This window comes from Rhamphochromis longiceps, unplaced genomic scaffold, assembly GCF_057381845.1.
Source record: "Rhamphochromis longiceps isolate RC_006_pf unplaced genomic scaffold, R_longiceps_female_GT1.1 unmapped_scaffold_4, whole genome shotgun sequence".
Classification (NCBI taxonomy): Eukaryota; Metazoa; Chordata; class Actinopteri; order Cichliformes; family Cichlidae; genus Rhamphochromis; species Rhamphochromis longiceps.
Window position 1 is genome coordinate 327,842 of NW_028187224.1, and position 21,192 is coordinate 349,033.

The following is a 21,192-nucleotide window of genomic DNA, read 5'->3' on the forward strand; positions in this document are numbered from 1 at the left end:
AAGACACAAAGCTGGAGTTATTCTGTCTTTACGCTGCACAGCTGCCTCTTCTTCTCTCATTCTCTCACCCTCTCTCTCCTGTTGCTACTTCAATCATGAAACTGATCAATGATCAGCTGATCGGCTTTTCTCTCTCATTTATTTATCGCCCACTTTGCTGGTCATGATGTCGGTTTGTATATGTGGTGAGAGGGAAACATGAAGATGAAACCAGGAGATGTTCTTACTGAATCATCAGAGCTGAACAGGTGATGGAGAAACAGGTTTACCTTTTAGGTCACATGAATGAGTTGAAGGGAAGTTATGAACTGTTTCTGAGAGACAAATAACACCAGGATCCTTTTCTATGTAGCTGACAGCTGATAACTGTGCAGGGGTGGATCTAGCAAATTTTTGCCAGGGGGCCAGGTAGGGCATTAACAGGGAAAGGGGGCACAAAGAAATACTTTTCTTTCTTATTCTCATTTAAAATATCTAGCTTTTATTAAATAATTATCTGAATCTTACAACCAAAGTTTTTATCTGACGTAAAATGTATAGAAATCATACATATACCAACAAAACTGTACATCACTGTCACAACAGGGTTTGTTTTCATTCAAAGGCTTTATGGCTTTAATACCTGGTGGGCCGGTCTCTAGTCAAAATGCCCGATTTTCTGTACCGGTCCAGCCCTGCAGGTTAATACTGGCAGTGTCACCATGCCAGCTGACTGTATTTCCTCATCAGCCAGTGTTGTTCTTTATCAATATTACCAAAGTTTACCATAAGGAAGCAAAGAAAGTATTTACTTGCTTTCAGGTTTTATTCAAATATTAGTCTTTTCATTTGTTTCCCCACTTTTTCCCTGTTTCAAAATCAAACACCAGTTTGTGAGAAGATTATCTTCTTTTTTTAATAGGCAGAAAAAGTTTTGCATTGGCATTGGCTAATTTGTCAATTGTTTGCTACAAATGTTCGTATTTTAATATTAAAAAATGTTTTTGCCCAAAACATATGTGCACTATATGTCAGTAAAAACACTATGCAAATATTGCTGTCCTTGAATGCTGAGTAAACACTGACAAAGCACTGATTGTATCTCTTGTACTTTATCAACGCAGTATCTAAAAACTTTGCACCGGAGTGGTTAAAATCTCATTCTAATAAGAGTTAAAAGCGCATTCGGTTATTAGGTTTACAGGATTATTGAATTATGGTTAATGGTTGGTAGAATTTTTTTTAAACATTATCTGCCAATTACATCTGCCACCCTTCTCCAAATCTGTGCCCCTACCTGGCCCCCCCAACAAAAATTTTCTAGACACGCCACTGCCATAAATGTAAGTTTATTAATAAAACACCATATTTCTGCCTTTTTATAAGGATATGAATTGTACATACAATCAATTTCAGACTCAACCAACAAAAAGCCTCTCAGAACAATATTTATATTGTAACAGTTGCTATTGTAATGCAGTGTATCACCACATGGCGGCGCCTCCTGTCTCACGACTGGTGTCACCCCCTTTTTGTTCTTCTTCGCACTCCTCCTGTAATGGATGCTCCCGTGTGTACGCGGACTAGTGTGCTCTTTAGTAATGTGTGGTAGAGGTAGCACTTTTATTTTTGATATTGTAAATAAATGAGTACTTTTTGGAAAGTCAGAAGCTGTTGCTCATTCGCTATCCACCTGCACACCTCCGCGGCTGGCTTCATCCACTGCACGTTACAACTGGCGCCCGAACTTTTTCCCCTTGGACTTCAGACGATTTTTGCATCCCGCCGAGGATTCTTCTCTTCTAGCACGTGAACTGTCTCGGAAATCCCCCCAGTTTTGCGGACGCTCGGACGTTTTCTCCCGCCATGGCCGCAGCCTCAGCTCAGGTGGGACCCGACTAATTTCTGGATACCGTGGTGTGCCGCTGCTCCACTTGGGAGAAAGAAAAAGAGAGAAGCTGACTCCGCGACGCGAATGGACTCCGTGGATTTGTTATTTGTTGTTGGTTTCGTCTTCTAAGGATTAATTCTTCTGTGGAGAGCCTGGACATGAACATTTCTGCTGGCTTTTCATTCCCCTTTCCCTCTGCTGAGACTGACTGTAGCACATGTAAGTGATAGCTTGGCCGACTACAACCGTTGGTGCTGGTCTTCGGCTCAGTATAACGAAACGACTTAAAACTAATCTTGCATTGAGCTCTAGTGTTGCAGACATGCTATTGTAATAACATGGTTCTGATCACTCCAGTCTAATTTCAGTTGTTGGGCGAAATTTTATATGTGGTTTTTCTAAATTTAATCTTGAACGCATTTTTGCAGTTTTGTCTTTCTAGTCTGACCTAACTGACTCTTTTACTGCTATATCAATAACTGCGCTGTGCCCTGGAGCGGCTTAATTTTTTTGAAATCGCAATGGCACACTGCCCAGACGACTCTGACTCAGACATGGAACTTACCTCGTTACCTATGTGCCAGATAGTTGAAAATGTGACTCCTAGCCTTAGCCAACAAGTGGTGGAGTTAAGAACTGAGGTGAATAAGCTTAGTGATTGTTTACGTGACTCACTGAACATACAGCAGAGTTTACTAAGGCAGTGGGACCAACTCATAACGGGGAACTCTCCCCCTCCTGCAGTCCCACAGTCTCCTGTTTTCCCAATGGCCACATCGACACCTCATGTTCATGTGATGGACAAAACTGAACCCACCAACAGTACCAATCCGTTCCTGCCCAGCAACCCATTCCAACCTACAAATCCTTTCCTCCCATCTCACTCACTTGAACTCAGCAGCACTTCCAGAGTGATTGCGGCAGCTTTACATCACGCAAAGCTGGAGCCTCCTGTGTATGCTGGGGACGGAAAAGTGCAACCTGAGGACTGGTTAAATGCAGTTGGCACAAACAAAGCCTCATTGAACCTAACTGATGGGCAATTGCTAAACGAACTGCCACACTTTCTTGCAAAAGAGCCCGGGAAATGGTTCAAGGCACTGAGCTCCCACATCACATCATGGGCTCAATTCTGTCAACTGTTTAAGACAGTTTTTCTGCCCTCCGACAACCAAGAACGCATCCTGAGAGGAATTTTGGATCGTGTTAAGGCTCAGGGCGAGCCGCTCCCAACCTTTGTCGCCCACATGTTGAGTGAGTTTGACAAACTGAAGAGCCCCCCACCTGAAAAAGACAGAATTGACCTAATTAGTAAACATGCTCTCGAAAAATACAGAGTTGCCCTGTATGGCGTCACTTCTGTAATGGACCTGCTGCTACGTGCTCATGAGCTTCACTCAGTGCTTGGACCACAAAGACCACAGCCTGCTTTATGTAGCAAAGACAACTATAAGCCTGAACCTTACTGCTTCAAATGCTCTCAGCCAGGGTTCACTACACGCACCTACCCAAACTATAACACCCAACCTCATTTGCCACAACGAACCTCGAACACCGCTAGGCATGGCCCAGTCCAGCCATTGCCAGCACCTGGCCCCTCTGACCCTGGCCATGAAAAGGTGGAATTAAGCAGCACCACATCCCAGCCACAATACAGGCAGTCGGGAAACTACAGGGGGGGGAGGACATTTCACAGAGGCCAACCTTCCCCCAATTACTAACGGAGCCTCACACGCCCGATTCACTACAGGGTGGACACAGTCTTGGACACTTGGAAGACAATTTTTCACAAGTCCACTGGAATACCCCACTAAGAACGAAAGTGAACTTCAATGCTTCATCTGTGGATGCCACCCTCGACACGGGTGCTTCCCTCTCGGCTGTACGAACAGATCTCATTCAAGTAAATGACTCTTACCCTAGAAACACAAGTGAGTGGAATGGTCCTGCAGTTAACCTCGCCAATAATGCTCCCTGTATCCCTGTTGGTGTTATTTGGCTCAATATTGGATTCATGAACAAGAACTTTTACCAGCGTTTTGCCATAATACCAGATTTGTCCTCTCCTTTCATTCTGGGGATGGATTTTATGGCAAGAGCTTCTGTTTCTATTCACATTCCCACTAGAACAGTCTACATTGAGGACATCCCCTGCCCACTCGCAGACGATGAAGAGGACCTTCAAAATGATTACTCACATTCACCTGGAACACTGATGTCTTTGGACTTGGTTCGCTCAGACTTAACAGCCAAACTGTCTGAAGCAAGTCTCTCAGAGAACAACAAGGATGCTTTACTAAATCTGCTCAGCAAGTTTAGCTCCTTGTTTGATGGTCAACTTGGTCGAACGGCTCTCACTGAGCACGCCATAGAGACTGGCAATGCAACACCTGTCAAACTCCCACCCTATCGCACGTCACCTGCTAAGAAACGTGTGATTGAAGAACAAGTGCAACAAATGTTGAAGGACAACATCATTGAACCTTCCACAAGCCCTTGGGCAGCTCCTGTAGTCATTGTAAATAGAGCGGCCACGGAACCAAGGTTTTGTGTGGACTTTCGAGGGCTCAACCAAGTTACCCGAAAAGACTCTTATCCCCTGCCTCGTGTAGATGAGTCTTTGGACTTTCTGGCAAGAGGAAAGTTTGTCTCGACATTGGACTTAGCGCGAGGCTATTGGCAGGTTGCTGTAGCAGAGGACTCGAAGCCTAAAACTGCCTTCATCTCTCACTGCGGTCTCTTCCAGTTTCGGGTGCTGCCCTTTGGGCTCTGCAACGCACCTGCAACTTTTCAGAGACTCATGAACTCTGTGCTTGCTGGCCTCATTTACAAAACGTGCGCAGTCTACCTGGATGACATTGTTATCGCCTCACCTACCTTTGAACAGCACTTAGTGGATCTTGAGGAGGTGCTGGGCAGACTCCAGGCTGCTGGCTTGTCATTGAAGCTCAAAAAGTGCCAATTCTGCCTCGATGAATTCACCTTTCTCGGGTACCGCATCACATCATCAGGTGTTAAGCCCGATCCGGACAAAGTAAAGGCGGTTAAGGAGTTTGATACCCCAACCTCAGTGAAACACGTCCGTCAGTTCCTTGGCTTGACTGGCTATTATCGACGCTTCATTCAGAATTATGCCCGCCATGCCGAACCTCTTCACGCCATCACCAGAAAGGACAATGCTTTCCACTGGGACGACAGCTGTCGAAGGGCCATGGACACTTTGAAGGATCATGTCACATCAGCCCCGATCCTGTCATTTCCAGACTTCAACCGTCCCTTTTCCATTCACGCCGATGCATGTGACATTGGTCTTGGGGCAGTGTTGATGCAAAAGGATGACAAGGGTCGTGAGTACGTTGTGGCTTTTGCTAGTCGCTCCCTTCACAAAGCTGAACTCCCCTACTGCACTTCAGAGAAGGAGTGCCTCGCTGTGATATGGGCTCTGGAACACTTCCGCCCATATGTTGAAGGTGTTCATGTTACTATCTTCACTGACCACAACAGTCTCAGGTGGCTCATGTCTCGTCAAAACCCAACGGGCCGACTCGCCCGCTGGTCACTTCGTTTGCAGGACTTTGATTTCACAATAGTGCACAAACCTGGTGCACAGAACAAAGTTCCCGACGCACTGTCACGCAACCCTTTGCCTCTGACCTGTGACAGGCCGACTGATCTTTTACCAGATCATGCTGTTATGGGCAGCCTGGACATTCGTACTCTGCCCCCCGTCATTCTGGCTGACCGTTCACAATTGAGACAGCTGCAGTTAGACGATCATGTCACAGGTCCACTCCTCAGAGACATTGAAGCAGACTCTCTGAACAGCTCGGACAATGCCACCTTGTTACAGTATGTTGTGTATGACTCTCTTTTGTATCACAGAGAACCCAAGTCCACATGTGCTTTGCACCCTTTGAAAGAGCTGAAACTGTTTGCCCCTACTTCCATGAGAGGCACCTTGCTGGACTATTACCATGACCACCCCACAGCAGGTCACTTGGGTGTTTCTAAGACATTGGCGAGACTGCGTTTTAGGTTTTTCTGGCCCAAAATGGCAGCTGATGTGAAACGCTATGTGATTTCATGCTCAGTGTGCCAACTCACCAAGCCAAGTCAGAAAAAAGCAGCCGGTCTTATGGTTCCCATTGTCCCCCAGATACCCTGGGAGTATGTGGGTGTGGATTTTGTTGGGCCACTTCCCCGCACCCCCACTGGTAATGCTTATTTGATCGTGTTTGTTGACTATTTGACTAAATGGGTTGAAGCCAGTGCTGTCAAAGAAGCTACATCTCAGGTAGCAGCTGGTAAATTCGTCACTGACATTTTTGCTAGGCATGGTACACCCACTTACCTCATTTCTGACAGAGGGTCTCCTTTTGTGAGTGAGCTTTTTGAACATGTTGTTTCTGCCTTAGGCTCGGTGCACAGACTCACTACGGCATATCACCCTCAGACAAATGCTACTGAACGCGTCAACCGGACTCTGAAAACTGCAATCCGCGCTTATGTAGGTGATAAGCACACATCATGGGACAAGTTTCTCCCTCAGATTTGCTTTGCTCTGCCTTACCCTGAGACTCTGAGAGCCTCCCTGCAGGAAGCTCACGACCACGCCAAAGCAGCTTTGGACTATAGCCATGACAGACAAAAACATTACTATGACTTGAGACATCGACATGCTACGTTTCGTGTTGGTGACCTTGTGAGAGTTAAGACGCACCCCAGGTCAGACGCTCAGTCTAACTTTACTGCTAAACTTGCACCACTGTTTCAGGGACCATTGTGTGTATCTCAGAGACTCAGTGATGTTAATTACAGGCTCACTTGGGTGGACTCCGGTGTGGATGCAGGTGTTTATCATGTTGTGAACATGCAACCGTTCCATACCTGGGACTCTCTCACTTCCAAAGAACATGCTGTTTCATTGCCTGCTGAGAGAGAGACCGCAGAGGGTCTGAACTCTGACTCTCAGGCCCACCCTGGCCCCCCTGCAGACACTGACATTGACTCTGAGCCATTCCCCTTTGATTTACCGGACATTGACTCTTCTTCTGGTGTGGGCGCTGTTCCAGAGAGTGTTTCACCCAGATCTGTCCAGCACCCAGCTGCTGGTGGACATTACAATCTCAGGCCCAGACGTTGCCCCAGAGTTACGTCTGGCTGGAGCAACAAAAGATGGACTAATGATTTTCACACAACCAGGCTTGATCTGAAGTGAAATGTTTTGGTTAAACCTGTTTGATGCTGTCTTGTTGCATTGCTACTTTGAGTCATGATATGTAGATATTTCTGTTTGCTCTACTTAATCCAGTTTTATAGATCTTTCGTGCGTTAAGGTTCATTCTTGGCATTTACTTAGAAAAAAAAGAACAAAAGAAAAAAGTGAAAAAAACTAAGAAAACTGATTTTCCACTGTACATATTCGTCTTATTTTCACCAATTTCATTTTTAAATTGTCTTTTGCCCTGCGTGTGTGCACCAATCTTAGCTGTAACCTCTATGTATAGGGTACTGTTAGGTGTGGTGTGTGCTTTTTCAGCTGTGTACGGCTGAGGACAGCCTTTTTCTCACCAGGGGGGGACTATGTAACAGTTGCTATTGTAATGCAGTGTATCACCACATGGCGGCGCCTCCTGTCTCACGACTGGTGTCACCCCCTTTTTGTTCTTCTTCGCACTCCTCCTGTAATGGATGCTCCCGTGTGTACGCAGACTAGTGTGCTCTTTAGTAATGTGTGGTAGAGGTAGCACTTTTATTTTTGATATTGTAAATAAATGAGTACTTTTTGGAAAGTCAGAAGCTGTTGCTCATTCGCTATCCACCTGCACACCTCCGCGGCTGGCTTCATCTCCACTGCATGTTACAATATGTTGATTTTTTTCGCCTACTCATATCATAATTTTTTTACTCCTGGTTCTGTATGTTCATGTTCTGTTCTTTTGTAAACTTCATCTGTTTGTATGTTGTATACTCATTGTGTTTCAATAAAGTTCGATTTAAAAAAAGGTACGTTCTAAACGAAGCTTCAGACGTCACTGATCACGTGACTCTGGCCAAACGAATCAAGCCTCGACACGGTGCTTCTGAAGCAGCGCGTTGATCTTTCTGACACACGCACCGGAGCGTCAGCTTCAAGCGGACCATCACTACGTCTCACATCTAAAGGTGTCAAGGTAACTTTGAACTGAGTTCAGTCAATCTGGAGTTTTTCCAAGTTTTCTGTTGCTCTCTGTGAGAGAAGAGCGTTAAAGGCGGGGCTCTCCAGAGTCCAGCAAAACAGGAAACAACAGCTGGGTGTGTGTAAGTGTGCAAACCAATAGAATGCATCGTGGTGGGGGGGGCATCACGGGCAAGAAAAAAATAAAATAATCGGTCGTACCCATGCTTCCCCGACGTCATGCCAGCGCATATTGGGAAATTCGTAGGCACCGATCTGTTTTCTATCAGCCATTTGCTGGGCGTAAGGGCGCCCTCCGTTTGCGAGGTGCACCTGCTGCTGGCGGCACAGGGAGGAGAGGGCGGGGCGGCGGGGAGTCTCTGGCTGGCTGGAGCGGCATCTAATAACCAACTCACAAAATAAAAACAACACAACAAACAGATATTATGATACAGACTTATAATCTGCACCGATGTTTTTTCTAAATTCTATAAAGTGAGTGCGAGAGCCCTCGGTGCGCCTGCGCACTGCTGAAGTCAAAGTAAACTTTATTTTCATCTCCGCTACAGACAGTCCAGCATATAGAGAGACGAGACGACGAGGCTGCAGTTACAGCGGTGCAAGTAAACAAACAATAAATACAGTGGGGCAAAAAAGTATTTAGTCAGCCACCGATTGTGCAAGTTCCCCCACTTAAAATGATGACAGAGGTCAGTAATTTGCACCAGAGGTACACTTCAACTGTGAGAGACAGAATTAAAAAAAAAAATCCATGAATTCACATGGTAGGATTTGTAAAGAATTTATTCGTAAATTAGGGTGGAAAATAAGTATTTGGTCACCTCAAACATGGAAAATCTCTGGCTCTCACAGACCTGTAACGTCTTCTGTAAGACCCTTTTCTGTCCCCCACTCGTTACCTGTATGAATGGCACCTGTTTGAACTCAGCATCTGTATAAAAGACACCTGTCCACAGCCTCAAACAGTCAGACTCCAAACTCTGCCATGGCCAAGACCAAAGAGCTTTCGAAGGACACCAGGAAAAGTATTGTAGACCTGCACCAGACTGGGAAGAGTGAATCCACAATAGGCAAGCAGCTTGGTGTGAAAAAATCAACTGTGGGAGCAATCATCAGAAAATGGAATACATACAAGACCACTGATAATCTCCCACGGTCTGCGGCTCCACGCAAGATCTCATCCCGTGGGGTCAAAATGATCATGAGAACGGTGAGCAAAGATCCCAGAACCACACGGGGGGACCTGGTGAATGACCTGCAGAGAGCTGGGACCAAAGTAACAAAGGTCACCATCAGTAACACACTACAACGGCAGGGAATCAAATCCCGCAGTGCCAGACGTGTTCCGCTGCTGAAGCCAGTGCATGTCCAGGCCCGTCTGAAGTTTGCCAGAGAGCACATGGATGATACAGCAGAGGATTGGGAGAATGTCATGTGGTCAGATGAAACCAAAGTAGAACTTTTTGGTATAAACTCAACTCGTCGTGTTTGGAGGATGAAGAATACTGAGTTGCATCCCAAGAACACCATACCTACTGTGAAGCATGGGGGTGGAAACATCATGCTATGGGGCAGTTTTTCTGCCAAGGGGACAGGACGACTGATCCGTGTCAAGGACAGAATGAATGGGGCCATGTATCGTGAGATTTTGAGCCAAAACCTCCTCCCATCAGTGAGAACTTTGAAGATGAAACGAGGCTGGGTCTTCCAACATGACAATGATCCAAAACACACCGCCCGGGCAACAAAGGAGTGGCTCCGTAAGAAGCATTTGAAAGTCCTGGAGTGGCCTAGCCAGTCTCCAGACCTCAACCCCATAGAAAATCTGTGGCGGGAGTTGAAAGTCCGTGTTGCTCGGCGACAGCCCCAAAACATCACTGCTCTCGAGAAGATCTGCATGGAGGAATGGGCCAAAATACCAGCTACTGTGTGTGCAAACCTGGTAAAGACCTATAGTAAACGTTTGACCTCTGTTATTGCCAACAAAGGTTATGTTACAAAGTATTGAGTTGTATTTTTGTTATTGACCAAATACTTATTTTCCACCCTGATTTACGAATAAATTCTTTACAAATCCTACCATGTGAATTCATGGATTTTTTTTTTTCACATTCTGTCTCTCACAGTTGAAGTGTACCTCTGGTGCAAATTACTGACCTCTGTCATCATTTTAGGTGGAGGAACTTGCACAATCGGTGGCTGACTAAATACTTTTTTGCCCCACTGTATAAGAAGAGTAAGAAAATAAATCTACACTTTAGGACTCGGGGTAAAGGATCAATAACAATTTAAATTTATAATTTACAGTTTGATGATTTAAAGTCTCACACAACCCGTCAAAAGGGGCGGGGCCGGCTGCTTCCAAGTAGAGCGCATTTCATTTATAATGATGTAAATCCAAGCCCATCATGGATTCACGATCTGAATCCTGGGTTGTGTGAAATCCCAGAAATCAACCTTAGACAAAGTGAATCTGTGAACTAAGGTGTAGGTCTGTTAGGTTAATTGTGCTGATCCTCGGGTTGGGGGATTTGTGTTTGTACTGGAGCGCAAAATTCAAACCAATGGAAGATGGACAACAAAAGTTCAAAGCCATCAGGTGCTCAGGTTAGAAAAAAGAGAAAAGATGCAGGTAAGCAGACGTGTGATTGGATAATGGCGGCTCATCCTGAACCAATCAGACTAAACTCCAAACAATACATTATGTTACAGATTTTAATATTAATTAGTCATTGTTACTTGTTGATTTGTCCTTTTCTCATTGTGTGACGAATTATGACGACTGTTTGGTAGCTGTTATTGTCTCTCTCTCTCTCTTCATGTGTGTTTCTCTGGTGAAACAATAGTTTTGTGTTAATGTTAGGGCTGCACGATTTTGCATAAAATGAGAATCACGATTTTTTGGCTTAGAATTGAGATCATGATTCTCTCATAACAATAAATAAACATAAAACAACAAATGTCTCACGTTTTGTTGTTGCAGCAAAATGTTGTCCTGCTTGAAATTCCGTCTCCACCGTTGCTCGACGCTGCGTGTACAGAGCAGGTAGTGCGACAATAGAAAAATAGTTGCGGGACGGCACTGTGTAGCGTTTGTCTAGGGTGTTGATCGTTTTCCTAAATCCCTCGTTTTGCGCAGTGTTGATGGAGCCATATCTTTGGTCAGGTGATAAGTGATAGCCTCCGTGATGTCTTTGTGCCTGCGGGAGTTCGACGTGTATAGGGAAGCGCTGTATAAGGTTCCCGTTATTGATGTTTGGGTGGTTGACCGGGACGGATTTTCTCCTGTCACTTTCTCGTCATCCCTGACGTGCCCTCCGTTGTTTTTTCCCTGCTAATTTTAGCATCACACGGCACAGCTTCTGTATCACGTGGTATAAGGCTCCGCCCTTGTCATTTGTTGAGCAGGAAGAGTGAGCGCTTGTTTTCATGCAGAGTATGTCCCGGATCAAAATGTGAAGTTTTACAAATCACCACTTCTTTAGTGAATATCATTTCAGTCTCAGACAATCTCGTTTCTCTTACAGAGGTTGAATGCACCTTCTGCGGATGGCGGTACCACACAGTGTGCGTGGACTTCCCCTGCACAGAAGGCAACTACAAATGCTGTGAATGCTAAATAAACAGAAACAAATGATCCCTGTTGTCTTTGCTTGATGATTGGTTTGAGTCTTGACAATCCACATTGCTGGCGTTGCATCTTTCAATGCCAGCAATGGCAGGTATCAGTGCTCAAACCTTTTGTGTTTGTTTCCAACAAGTTGCCCACCTCGGGAAACAAAAATGTGTTCTTTTACTTGTCAGATGAACATATGAGACACTTTGACTCTTCAGTGCAGTGTGGAGCCTAACAAAGATCTGTTTTGTGTCCCAGCTGATCAGCAGGAGGAGGAGAGTCTGACGGAGCAGCAGAGGAACATTTTCAGCTACTTGGACTCAGCTCAGCCACTACAGAGGAAACAATGAGCTCAACACAGAAGGTGACAGACAGAGCAGGACCATATGACCAAAGATATTTATCACCATATACATTTGAACATTTGCCATAACGATGTAGCTGACGATAGAATTGACAGCAGACAAAATACTTTACAGCTGCACAACTTTATTAAAAACCCATCAATGTATTTTCACTGAAACAAGCAGCTGTTGTTTATGTGCATTAAAGTTATATAAAAATGTAACAGTGCAAATGCAAATTCCTCGCTGACAGTTTAACCAAAAGGCGTTTCCAGTGGAAACTGGCCGACACATCCTGAGCATAACCATGTATAACATCCACTAAACTTCAGAAGAGGTTATACAGTCGTGGCCAAAAGGTTTGAGAATTGCATAAATATTGGAACCTGGAGAAGTTGCTGCTTAAGTTTTTATAATAGCATTTTGCCTGCACTCCAGAATGTTATGAGGAGTGATCAGATGAACTGCATCGTCCTTCTTTGCCATGAAAACGAACTTAATCCCCAAAAAGCCTTACCACTGCATTTCATTGCTGTCATCAAAGGACCTGCTGAGACCATTTCAGTGATCGTCTTCTTAACTCAGGTGAGAATGTTGGCGAGCACGAGGCTGGAGATCATCATGGCTCCCGATTCAGGTTCTGCAGCTTTAAAGTCCTCAAGGGCCGCGTACTCAAAGACCGCTAAGGCCGAAGTGCGAGGCTCGTAGGCTCGTGAAATGGGATGTCTAGCCTCCGTCGCGCTTCCCGGGTTGCCTAGCAACCATGATACAGCTGGAAACGTTTCATACAGCTTTGTTTGACAGAAATGAAGGAGAACATATTTAGTTCATTTGTTTCTTTTTATTTTATTTTATTTTATTTTTTGTGTCCCGTTTGGATCTTTAGCCATCAGAATTGTTGTCTTGAGGCCAAGAAAGATGCCAAGCGGATTTATTTTACCAAGTGGATCATCATGGCCTTGCCATATTGGTCCATTTGATTGACCTTTATTATAATTATGAATTTATTTTATTTTCAGTTGCTACAAACGGGACAGACATGACTGTGGGATAGGACAGGGGGAAAGAATGAAAGAAAGAGAGGGAGAGAAAGAAAACCAAAGGGGAGAAGAGACGGTGAGAGGGGGGGGAAGAAAGAAAAAAAAAAACACCTGGGTCACCTGTATGGAGAAAAAAAACAGAAGAGAAAGCAAACAACAAAGAGCAACATAATAAAAACAGCACCATCACAATAAACTAGCTAACAGTAGATAACAGTAGATACTAAATAATAAACGATATTGTGCAGCACGCAAGATAGACAGCGCACAGTGTGCTTTGAGGCAGCAGCCAAGAAAGCTGTAGTCCGCGTCTGTGAACACCTGTGTGTACACCTGTGTGCATACCTGTGTGGATCAGCATGCTTGCAGTCCAAAGGTTTCTCCATGTAACGATCTGCTAGGGAGTGTGGGGAGCCACAGCCCCGTCCACCAGGGTATGAAGCAGGTATGGAGGAGATCCAGGCCCCAGACATCCAGAGGCCCCAGAGTACGAGGACCCGAGGAGGACCACCAAAGGGGGGAGGAACCGTGCCACCCTCCTGGGAAGAGCTGAGTAGAGCCCCAAAGGAGAGGTCACCCCGCAGCTACGGAGCAGAGGCCAGAGGGGGTTGCAGTGGCGTGCCCGCGGGCTCTGCCGGCAGCCAGCTGTGCCAGAGAGGACCGAGCTTCAGGCCCAGAGGCCTGAGGGCATCCCAACCCCCGGGAAGGAGCCCAGCCGGGCCACAGGCGCCAGGCCCCGCCAATCGGCCACCAGGAGTGAGCCGGTACATACATGAGCGCCCAGCCCTAGTGGACAAGAACCACTAACACACCAATGTCTGAGGGCATCAGCCACCGGCAGGGAGTGTGGTGAGGGGAGATAGGCCTCCGTACTTTAGAGGGCCTGAGATGAACCCAGAGAGGTGGAGTCTAAGACCCAACCTGACATATAGACACAGACGTGCATTCCCACCCCATATGCACCACCAAATACTCGGCACTCACCCAACGTGTAGACAGACACAAATAGACACTGCACAGACAGTCGCACTCCCCAAACATACTCTATATCCCAGGTCCAGGTACCCCCGCCCTCAGAGGGGCAAGCCGCACCTAGACCCAGGAGATGTAACCCTTCTCTCTGGGGTGGAGGCAAGCGGACCACCTCCTTATCTGCAGTAGCAGGGAGGCCCCGCATCCCAGACCCCAGTCTGAAAGCCAGCCCTGACGGCTAACAGAACCGGGGTGAGTGAAGACCTCACTCATTTGTTTCTACATGAGCTCTGTGTGATTTGATGAGTATCTGAGGCTGAGACCACAGGACTGTGAAACATGATTGTTGGGCTTCATTTCTGTGCTGAACAGTTGTTTAAGATTAGCTGTAAATAACAATTAGCTGATGTTGTTCATGAGACTGAACTCATCTCACTGTGGTAATGTAAATATAATATGGCCAATATTATAGTTATTATATTAATCACTTCACTCACAGACAAGTATCTGTGACAGTGTGTATACAGATGTATCATATATAAGAGACAAATATTGTTCCTTCAGTATGTTGGCATTATTACATTTGGCTCAATGCTTATATGTGTAAAAAGCAAATGTAGGAGCTGTGATAACTGTGTCTGATAGAATGAAGAGTAGACTGATATATGAAATATATAGAGGTTTTATATAAATAGTGTCAAGTCAAACCGAGTAGGAGGTGGAGAGCCCTGAGGAAAAAAAAGTAAACGTGACAGACTGGAGGGCGGAACTAATCTTGTGTCTGGGTTTCTGTCGGGAAGGAAAAAGAAGGCGAACTGGGGAGCAACAGGAAGTTGCCACTTTCGGGAAAAGCCCAGCATAATTCTTTCAATAAGTTGTTGCCAACATGAATATTGTGTGGAACTGAAGTATCTACAAAGCCAGGGAGGCAGCCGGTAAGGGAATGGTTGCTGACTATGGTAAAAGACTTTGAAGCGAGTTGCTAAAGAATCGCGGCTGCCGCTAGCTTACGTAGCATTAGCACTGTGCCGTGAGTTGGTTGCCTGTTTACGAGCGGCACCATTGTTTATTGTTGGTCTGCATATGGAAGACTGTTAATGCTTGCATATGGTTAAGAGAAGCTGGTTATAAATACTATTGTTATTGCTCAAGTTCTAATGCAGATTGATTATTTAATTTAGCACTTTAATAGAAAGCAGTATTTCTCAAGGTGTATGTACAATTGCTAGTGAATTACATAATTTGAGCATTTAAAAATACTCAAGTAAATATTGTACTACAAAGCTTGCGCACTGCATTGATGTGTTTAAAAAAGAAAATGTGTTTGGGATTGTTTACAATATTTGCAGATGTGTGATAACAAACATAATTTGTATTTTGGTTTTTTGGTTTGTATTTAAAGGTTTTTCACCTATGGCTGACTGTGGCCGAAAAGAAGATTAAAGAAAAGGAAAACAAAAGATCTGCCTGGTCATTGAGTGAAACCCAGTTAAACACCTGTGGTAGATGCATCAATCCCTTTCAAGCGGGGAAGCTGCACAAACTTAGAGAGCTTGACAAATAGAGTGATGTGTATATATAAATAGAGGTTTTATGGAGATGCCATCCTTGTGTTTTAGTGGCAAATAAATTTGGCAGTCATCGGCATAACAATGAAATGAGATCCCATGCCTTCTAAGGATAGAACCCAGAGGCAATAGATACAGTGAAAAGAGCAGTGGCCCTAAAATTGAGCCCTGTGGGACGCCGCATGACAGAGGAGCAGAAGACGATTCGTAACCGAGAAGGCTGACAGAGAAATATTATTATTATTATTATTATTATTATTATTATTATTATTATTATTATTGATTGCTTATATTTGAACAATTGTGAAACCTCACTGTGGATGTAAGAGTGAAATTATGTGGATATCTTGAATCCACTTTATTGTGTAATATTTTATGTGAGTATTTGACGGAAGACGAGCAACATCTGTTGTGGAAGCTAACGGGGTTCCTTTAGAATAAACAAACATAGGATTTATTATCACTGAATAATTCTGTATAAATCTATACAAATTATAGAAATATGTAATAGGAAACAACAAAATAATCTAAATTATAAAATTGTGTGTGTGTGTGTGTGTGCGCATGATTTTAGTGTTTAAACAGTCATGAATTATCTTTAACAGCAGGTTGGATGTAATGTGTTAGAACTACCAGCAGGTGGGGATAAGAGACCTTTAAGGTGTTTGGTGCCACGCTCCACCTTCAGGTTTAAAACTAGTGTTAATGGAGTTTGAAGGTTGAGTTTGTTCCACGACTGCATTTCACTCACTGCCTCTGTTTGTATCTCTGTCACTGCAGGACCAACATGGAGCCAGAAGTCAGCGCTCTCAGGAGGCCGACAAACCTCACAGAAGAAAGGGAGAGAAAAAACACACCTGTGACGAGTGTGGGAAGGGTTTTACTGTGAGGGCTAATCTAAAACAGCATCAGGTCATCCACACTGGAGAGAGACCGTTCAGCTGTGACTTGTGTGGAAAGTCTTTTCCCTGGATGCGTTGCCTAAAACAACACCAACTCATCCACAGTGGAGTTAAAGCGTACAGCTGTGATCAGTGTGGCAGAGCTTTTACTCACAGTAGCAGCTTACAGAGTCATCTAGTTACCCACTCTGGAATTAAGCCATACAGCTGTGATCAGTGTGGCAGAGCTTTTACTCAAAGTAGCAGCTTACAGAGTCATCTAGTTACCCACTCTGGAATTAAGGCATACAGCTGTGATCAGTGTGGCAGAGCTTTTACTCACAGTGGCAGCTTACAGAAGCATCTAGTTACCCACTCTGGAATTAAGCCATACAGCTGTGACGAGTGTGGGAAGGGTTTTACTGGGAAGGCTTCACTAAAACAGCATCAGGTCATCCACACTGGAGAGAGACCGTTCAGCTGTGACTTGTGTGGAAAGTCTTTTTCCTGGAAGCGTTGCCTAAAACAACACCAACTCATCCACAGTGGAGTTAAAAAGTACAGCTGTGATCAGTGTGGCAGAGCTTTTACTCACAGTAGCCACTTACAGAGGCATCTAGTTACCCACTCTGGAATTAAGGCATACAGCTGTGATCAGTGTGGCAGAGCTTTTACTCACAGTAGCAGCTTACAGAGTCATCTAGTTACCCACTCTGGAATTAAGGCATACAGCTGTGATGAGTGTGGGATGGAGTTTACTCTGAAGGCTTCACTAAAACATCATCAGGTCATCCACACTGGAGAGAGACCGTTCAGCTGTGACTTGTGTGGAAAGTCTTTTTCCTTGAAGGATTCCCTAAAAAGACACCAGCTCATCCACAGTGGAGTTAAAGCGTACAGCTGTGATCAGTGTGGCAGAGCTTTTACTCGTAGTAGCACCTTACAGAACCATCTAGTTACCCACTCTGGAATTAAGGCATACAGCTGTGACATCTGTGGAAAAACTTTCAACCGGAGAGGGAACCGAAATACACACCTACGCATTCACACCAGACATGATGTGTACTGCTGTGAACAGTGTGGCAAACAGTTTACAACAGACGCACACCTACAACAACACATGTTTACTCACACTGAGGAGAGGCCTTATCAATGTGACCTGTGTGAGAAGACTTTTAAAGCTCCACGTCACCTGAGACGACACCAACAGATCCACACCAGAAAGAGACTCTACAAGTGCAGCTACTGTGAGGTATGTATTTATATTGTTATCTTGTCATTTTAGCCTGACTGTTTGGAACAACTCTGCTCATTAAACTGTGTTAGCATGTTAGCAATTCTACTGCATGGAAAAGCAGCTCTGAGTGATTATTCAGATTTTCCTTTCAGTTATGATTTTAGTATTACTGTAGTATTATGGTGGTAGTATTGTAGTTATTGCAGCCCAGTAAACTGAGTGTGTTAACTGAAACAGTCAAATGTAGTTGGACGTCTGCAGAGATGCTCTTTATTTCAGGCAACGTTCAGGATACAAATGTTGAAGGACTGACTTACACTGTCTTTGTGTCTTTGTTTAGAAGCAGAGCGACACAGATGGATCCAGTTCTCAACCCTGTCATCACTGTGGTGGTGGGAAAGACTTTCATTGTGACCTCTGTGGAAAAACTTTCAGTCAGCAAAAGACCCTAAAAGTACATCAAAGTAGACACACTGGAGACAAACTGAAATACTGCAAAGAATGTGGGAGAAGCTTCACCACACCAAGTGAGTTAAAACGACATGAACTGATTCACAGTGGGGTTAAAAAGCACCTCTGTGATCAGTGTGGGTCATCCTTCACCACTGAAGGTCAGCTTAAATCACACAAAGGAGTCCACACAGGAGAGAAACCACACAAGTGCAGACACTGTGAGAGAAGCTTCTCACAGTCAGGTAATCGTAACATTCATGAACGTGGACACATGGAAGGAAACTACATCTGTGACCAGTGTGACAAGAGCTTCAGGAATCTCAGTTCATACTCTGCACACAAACGATCCCACGTTACTAATAAACTGTTTCACTGTTACCAATGTGCCCAAACATTCACCTCATTGTCTGCTCTGTGCAAACATCAGCGCGATCACTCAGGGCTGAAATCACTCCCATCACTGGATCACAGTGAATCTGAAGACACAGAAAGATCCTCTGGTTTCTGTGTCAGACTCAAAAAGCTTGAGATCAGGCTCCACAGAGTTCAGATAGAATCATTTAAACTTGTGTTGAACTGAACTGGTTGCTGGGCTGAACTTCTACATAATACAGATCTACATGGGATCTTCTTTTCTGTTGTTTTACTGAGTCAGTTTTGTCCTTTTTTCTCTGTCCTGGTTTTGCTCGTCTGTAAATGATTGAAACTCAGTCAAATAGTTCATTGTTCTCCAGCAAAACGTTTTGGAAACTCATGTTTAACCTTTAAAACTCTGACATGTTTTAGCACACAAGGCTTCATCGGGGAGTTCACTCATGATTGGACCATGAGAACAAAGGTTTTTAGTTCTTTCAAAGAGAGTCTTGGAGATGTTTGATGTTTCTGTTTTTCTGAAACCACCTGAAAGAAAAACAATTTTTCTTGCTTTATGTAGTGTGGAAGTTTTTAATGTTTCTTCATCTGTGATGTTCTTGAATGTGTTCACGTGAAGATGGTACAAATAAACTGTCCTTTCAGCTTTAGCTCCTAATTTATTCATTATTTATGGATGTAGCACAGCAGCCGTCTCTTGATTAACACATGGAGGGCTCGGGATCTGATGGTGTCGTCTCCCTAATTTGCCCACTCAGTAAATCTCACTCATGGCCAAGAAATTGAAATAAACCTTGTTTCCCTGCTGGATAGTGATCCACTGTAACTCTGCTCCTCCTTCCTGTTTAGGATTTCTGTGGCTGAAGTAAAATTCCCTCCATCCATCACTTATCCCAGCTAACCCAAAGTGAAATAAAGTTTTGCTGGTCTTAAAAAAGCATTACAATAATGGGCATTACCAATGCAAACTGAATGATACAGAAGATGAAAGAAGAGACTTTGATCAGTTAATAAAGCTCATGATCTGGATTCATTGTGGCTGCTACACAGATACTTCTGGGTCACTTCTCTCAGTTAGGAACCTTCCTCACCAAACTGACTGTTGGACCACACCCCTGGTTTCATGAGAAATTGTTTCAGCCATGATTTCTCTTCCTGTATTTCAGAGTAAAGACTGAAGTGACAAATGGAAGCATGTTTAAAAACACAATGTGAGAGAGACGTTGAGGTCCTTAGAAGTTACCCTGGGTTTTTCTGTCACCCTGCTAGATGTTACACACCTTGTTATTGGACTGATTTCTACTGCTGGACTACTCCTGCGGAGAGTAACAATACTCTTACTAATTAGCTCCCTTTCACACCTTTGGGGATATTTATTTTTGTGTTTGCAGCGCTGTGAGCCAGAACAGCGAGAGAAAAATCTGCAACAGCGACGAGCCGAATGCTTACGTGAATCGCAGCAGCTGCACATGTGCTACGCTGAATTAGAGGATATCTTTGCTCTGGATTTCTATTTCTACTTTTTCATTTCTATATGATTCTTCTTGCATCTAAACAAAGATGATTCAATTTGCTAAATGTTGATGGCTCTTCGTGCTCAGGTGTAAATGAGACGTAATATTTGCTCTTGGTTTGGTTCTCCTGTACAGAACCTTGCAGTACAACAGAAACCTAAAAACATTATTTGTAGTTGTTATTCTTAGTTGTTCTGCTGCCTAAATACCACAGGGTCTGATTATGAAGTTATTGAGCTGCACATACTTTACGACCTGCTTAAGTTCGAGGTCACAGCGTCTGTAGAGCAGCTGGAACATAATGAAGTCTACAAGGTTAAAGTTTTCTCTTCAGTTATTGTTCTTTCTGCTGCTTGGTTTGATGGAGCTGAGAGCTTTTGTTTTTATTATTGTTATTATAATTATCATTAATATTTTACTCTCTAGAAGCTTTAAAATAGTGTTTGTGTTTGAAAACATTGATTTAAGAATTGAACAGAAACATCTGTCCTTCTGAAAATCGCCCAAAGGCACGGAGACAAAGTCAAAGGATGCAACCTGTAACTTTCTCTTCCTTCATGTCAGGACCATCATCCATGATTTATATAAAATGCATATAGCAACAGTAGCACTTTAGTTTGGACTTTATGATTTCTGTAACTGGAAAATATTATTTTGTTTAAAGACAGAAGTGACCGCATAGTTGCAACATCAAAGGGAAATATTAATTAATTAGCATCAAGTATATTTGTTGCTTAAGCGTTTGCACTATAACTTAAGTAGGATTATAACTTTTAAGGAAGGAAAGATTTCAGATATTTAGTTCACTGCTTCAGTTATTTTATATGAAATTAAAACATTTACGTTGGTCAAATATGATGCTCTAAATCAAATAAAAGTTTGAAAATAAATGATGTATTTTTAAATGCTGCAACAAATGTTCACAAAAAGTAACTATAATTAAAACCAGTTAAACAAAATCAAATGTTTGAATCATGCTTAACCAAATGCCAGGCTGGAGAGCTGAACCTAAAGTATACGTAGAAAGATTTCAACATGTGAGCAGTTTTTAATGTTTTTATCACATATAAATGTCACAGCAGTGGGTCCTGGCCCAATGCTTTGTGTTTTTGGTTTTCTTTGACTCTTGTTTTTCTTGGTTTTTGTT

General features: G+C 43.8%; 2 protein-coding genes across 2 annotated transcripts in view; both read left to right on the plus strand.

Moving 5' to 3' along the window:
- The window catches only part of LOC146640592 (uncharacterized), a 4,812-nt gene extending 1,218 nt beyond the window's left edge, over positions 1 to 3,594 (plus strand). Inside the window, exon 1 of the mRNA XM_085399999.1 lies at positions 1 to 3,594. This exon is cut by the window's left edge and continues 1,218 nt beyond it. Within this exon, the coding sequence (XP_085256125.1) occupies positions 2,392 to 3,591 (1,200 nt within the window). The 5' untranslated portion in view covers positions 1 to 2,391 and the 3' untranslated portion in view covers positions 3,592 to 3,594.
- LOC146640591 (uncharacterized) overlaps positions 1 to 19,181 on the plus strand; it is a 29,584-nt gene extending 10,403 nt beyond the window's left edge. Inside the window, exons 3-4 of the mRNA XM_085399984.1 lie at positions 16,369 to 17,721; positions 18,047 to 19,181. Coding sequence (XP_085256110.1) covers positions 16,561 to 17,721; positions 18,047 to 18,739 — 1,854 coding nt within the window. The 5' untranslated portion in view covers positions 16,369 to 16,560 and the 3' untranslated portion in view covers positions 18,740 to 19,181. The remainder of the gene's footprint in view (positions 1 to 16,368; positions 17,722 to 18,046) is intronic.
- Positions 19,182 to 21,192: the final 2,011 nt, after the last annotated feature.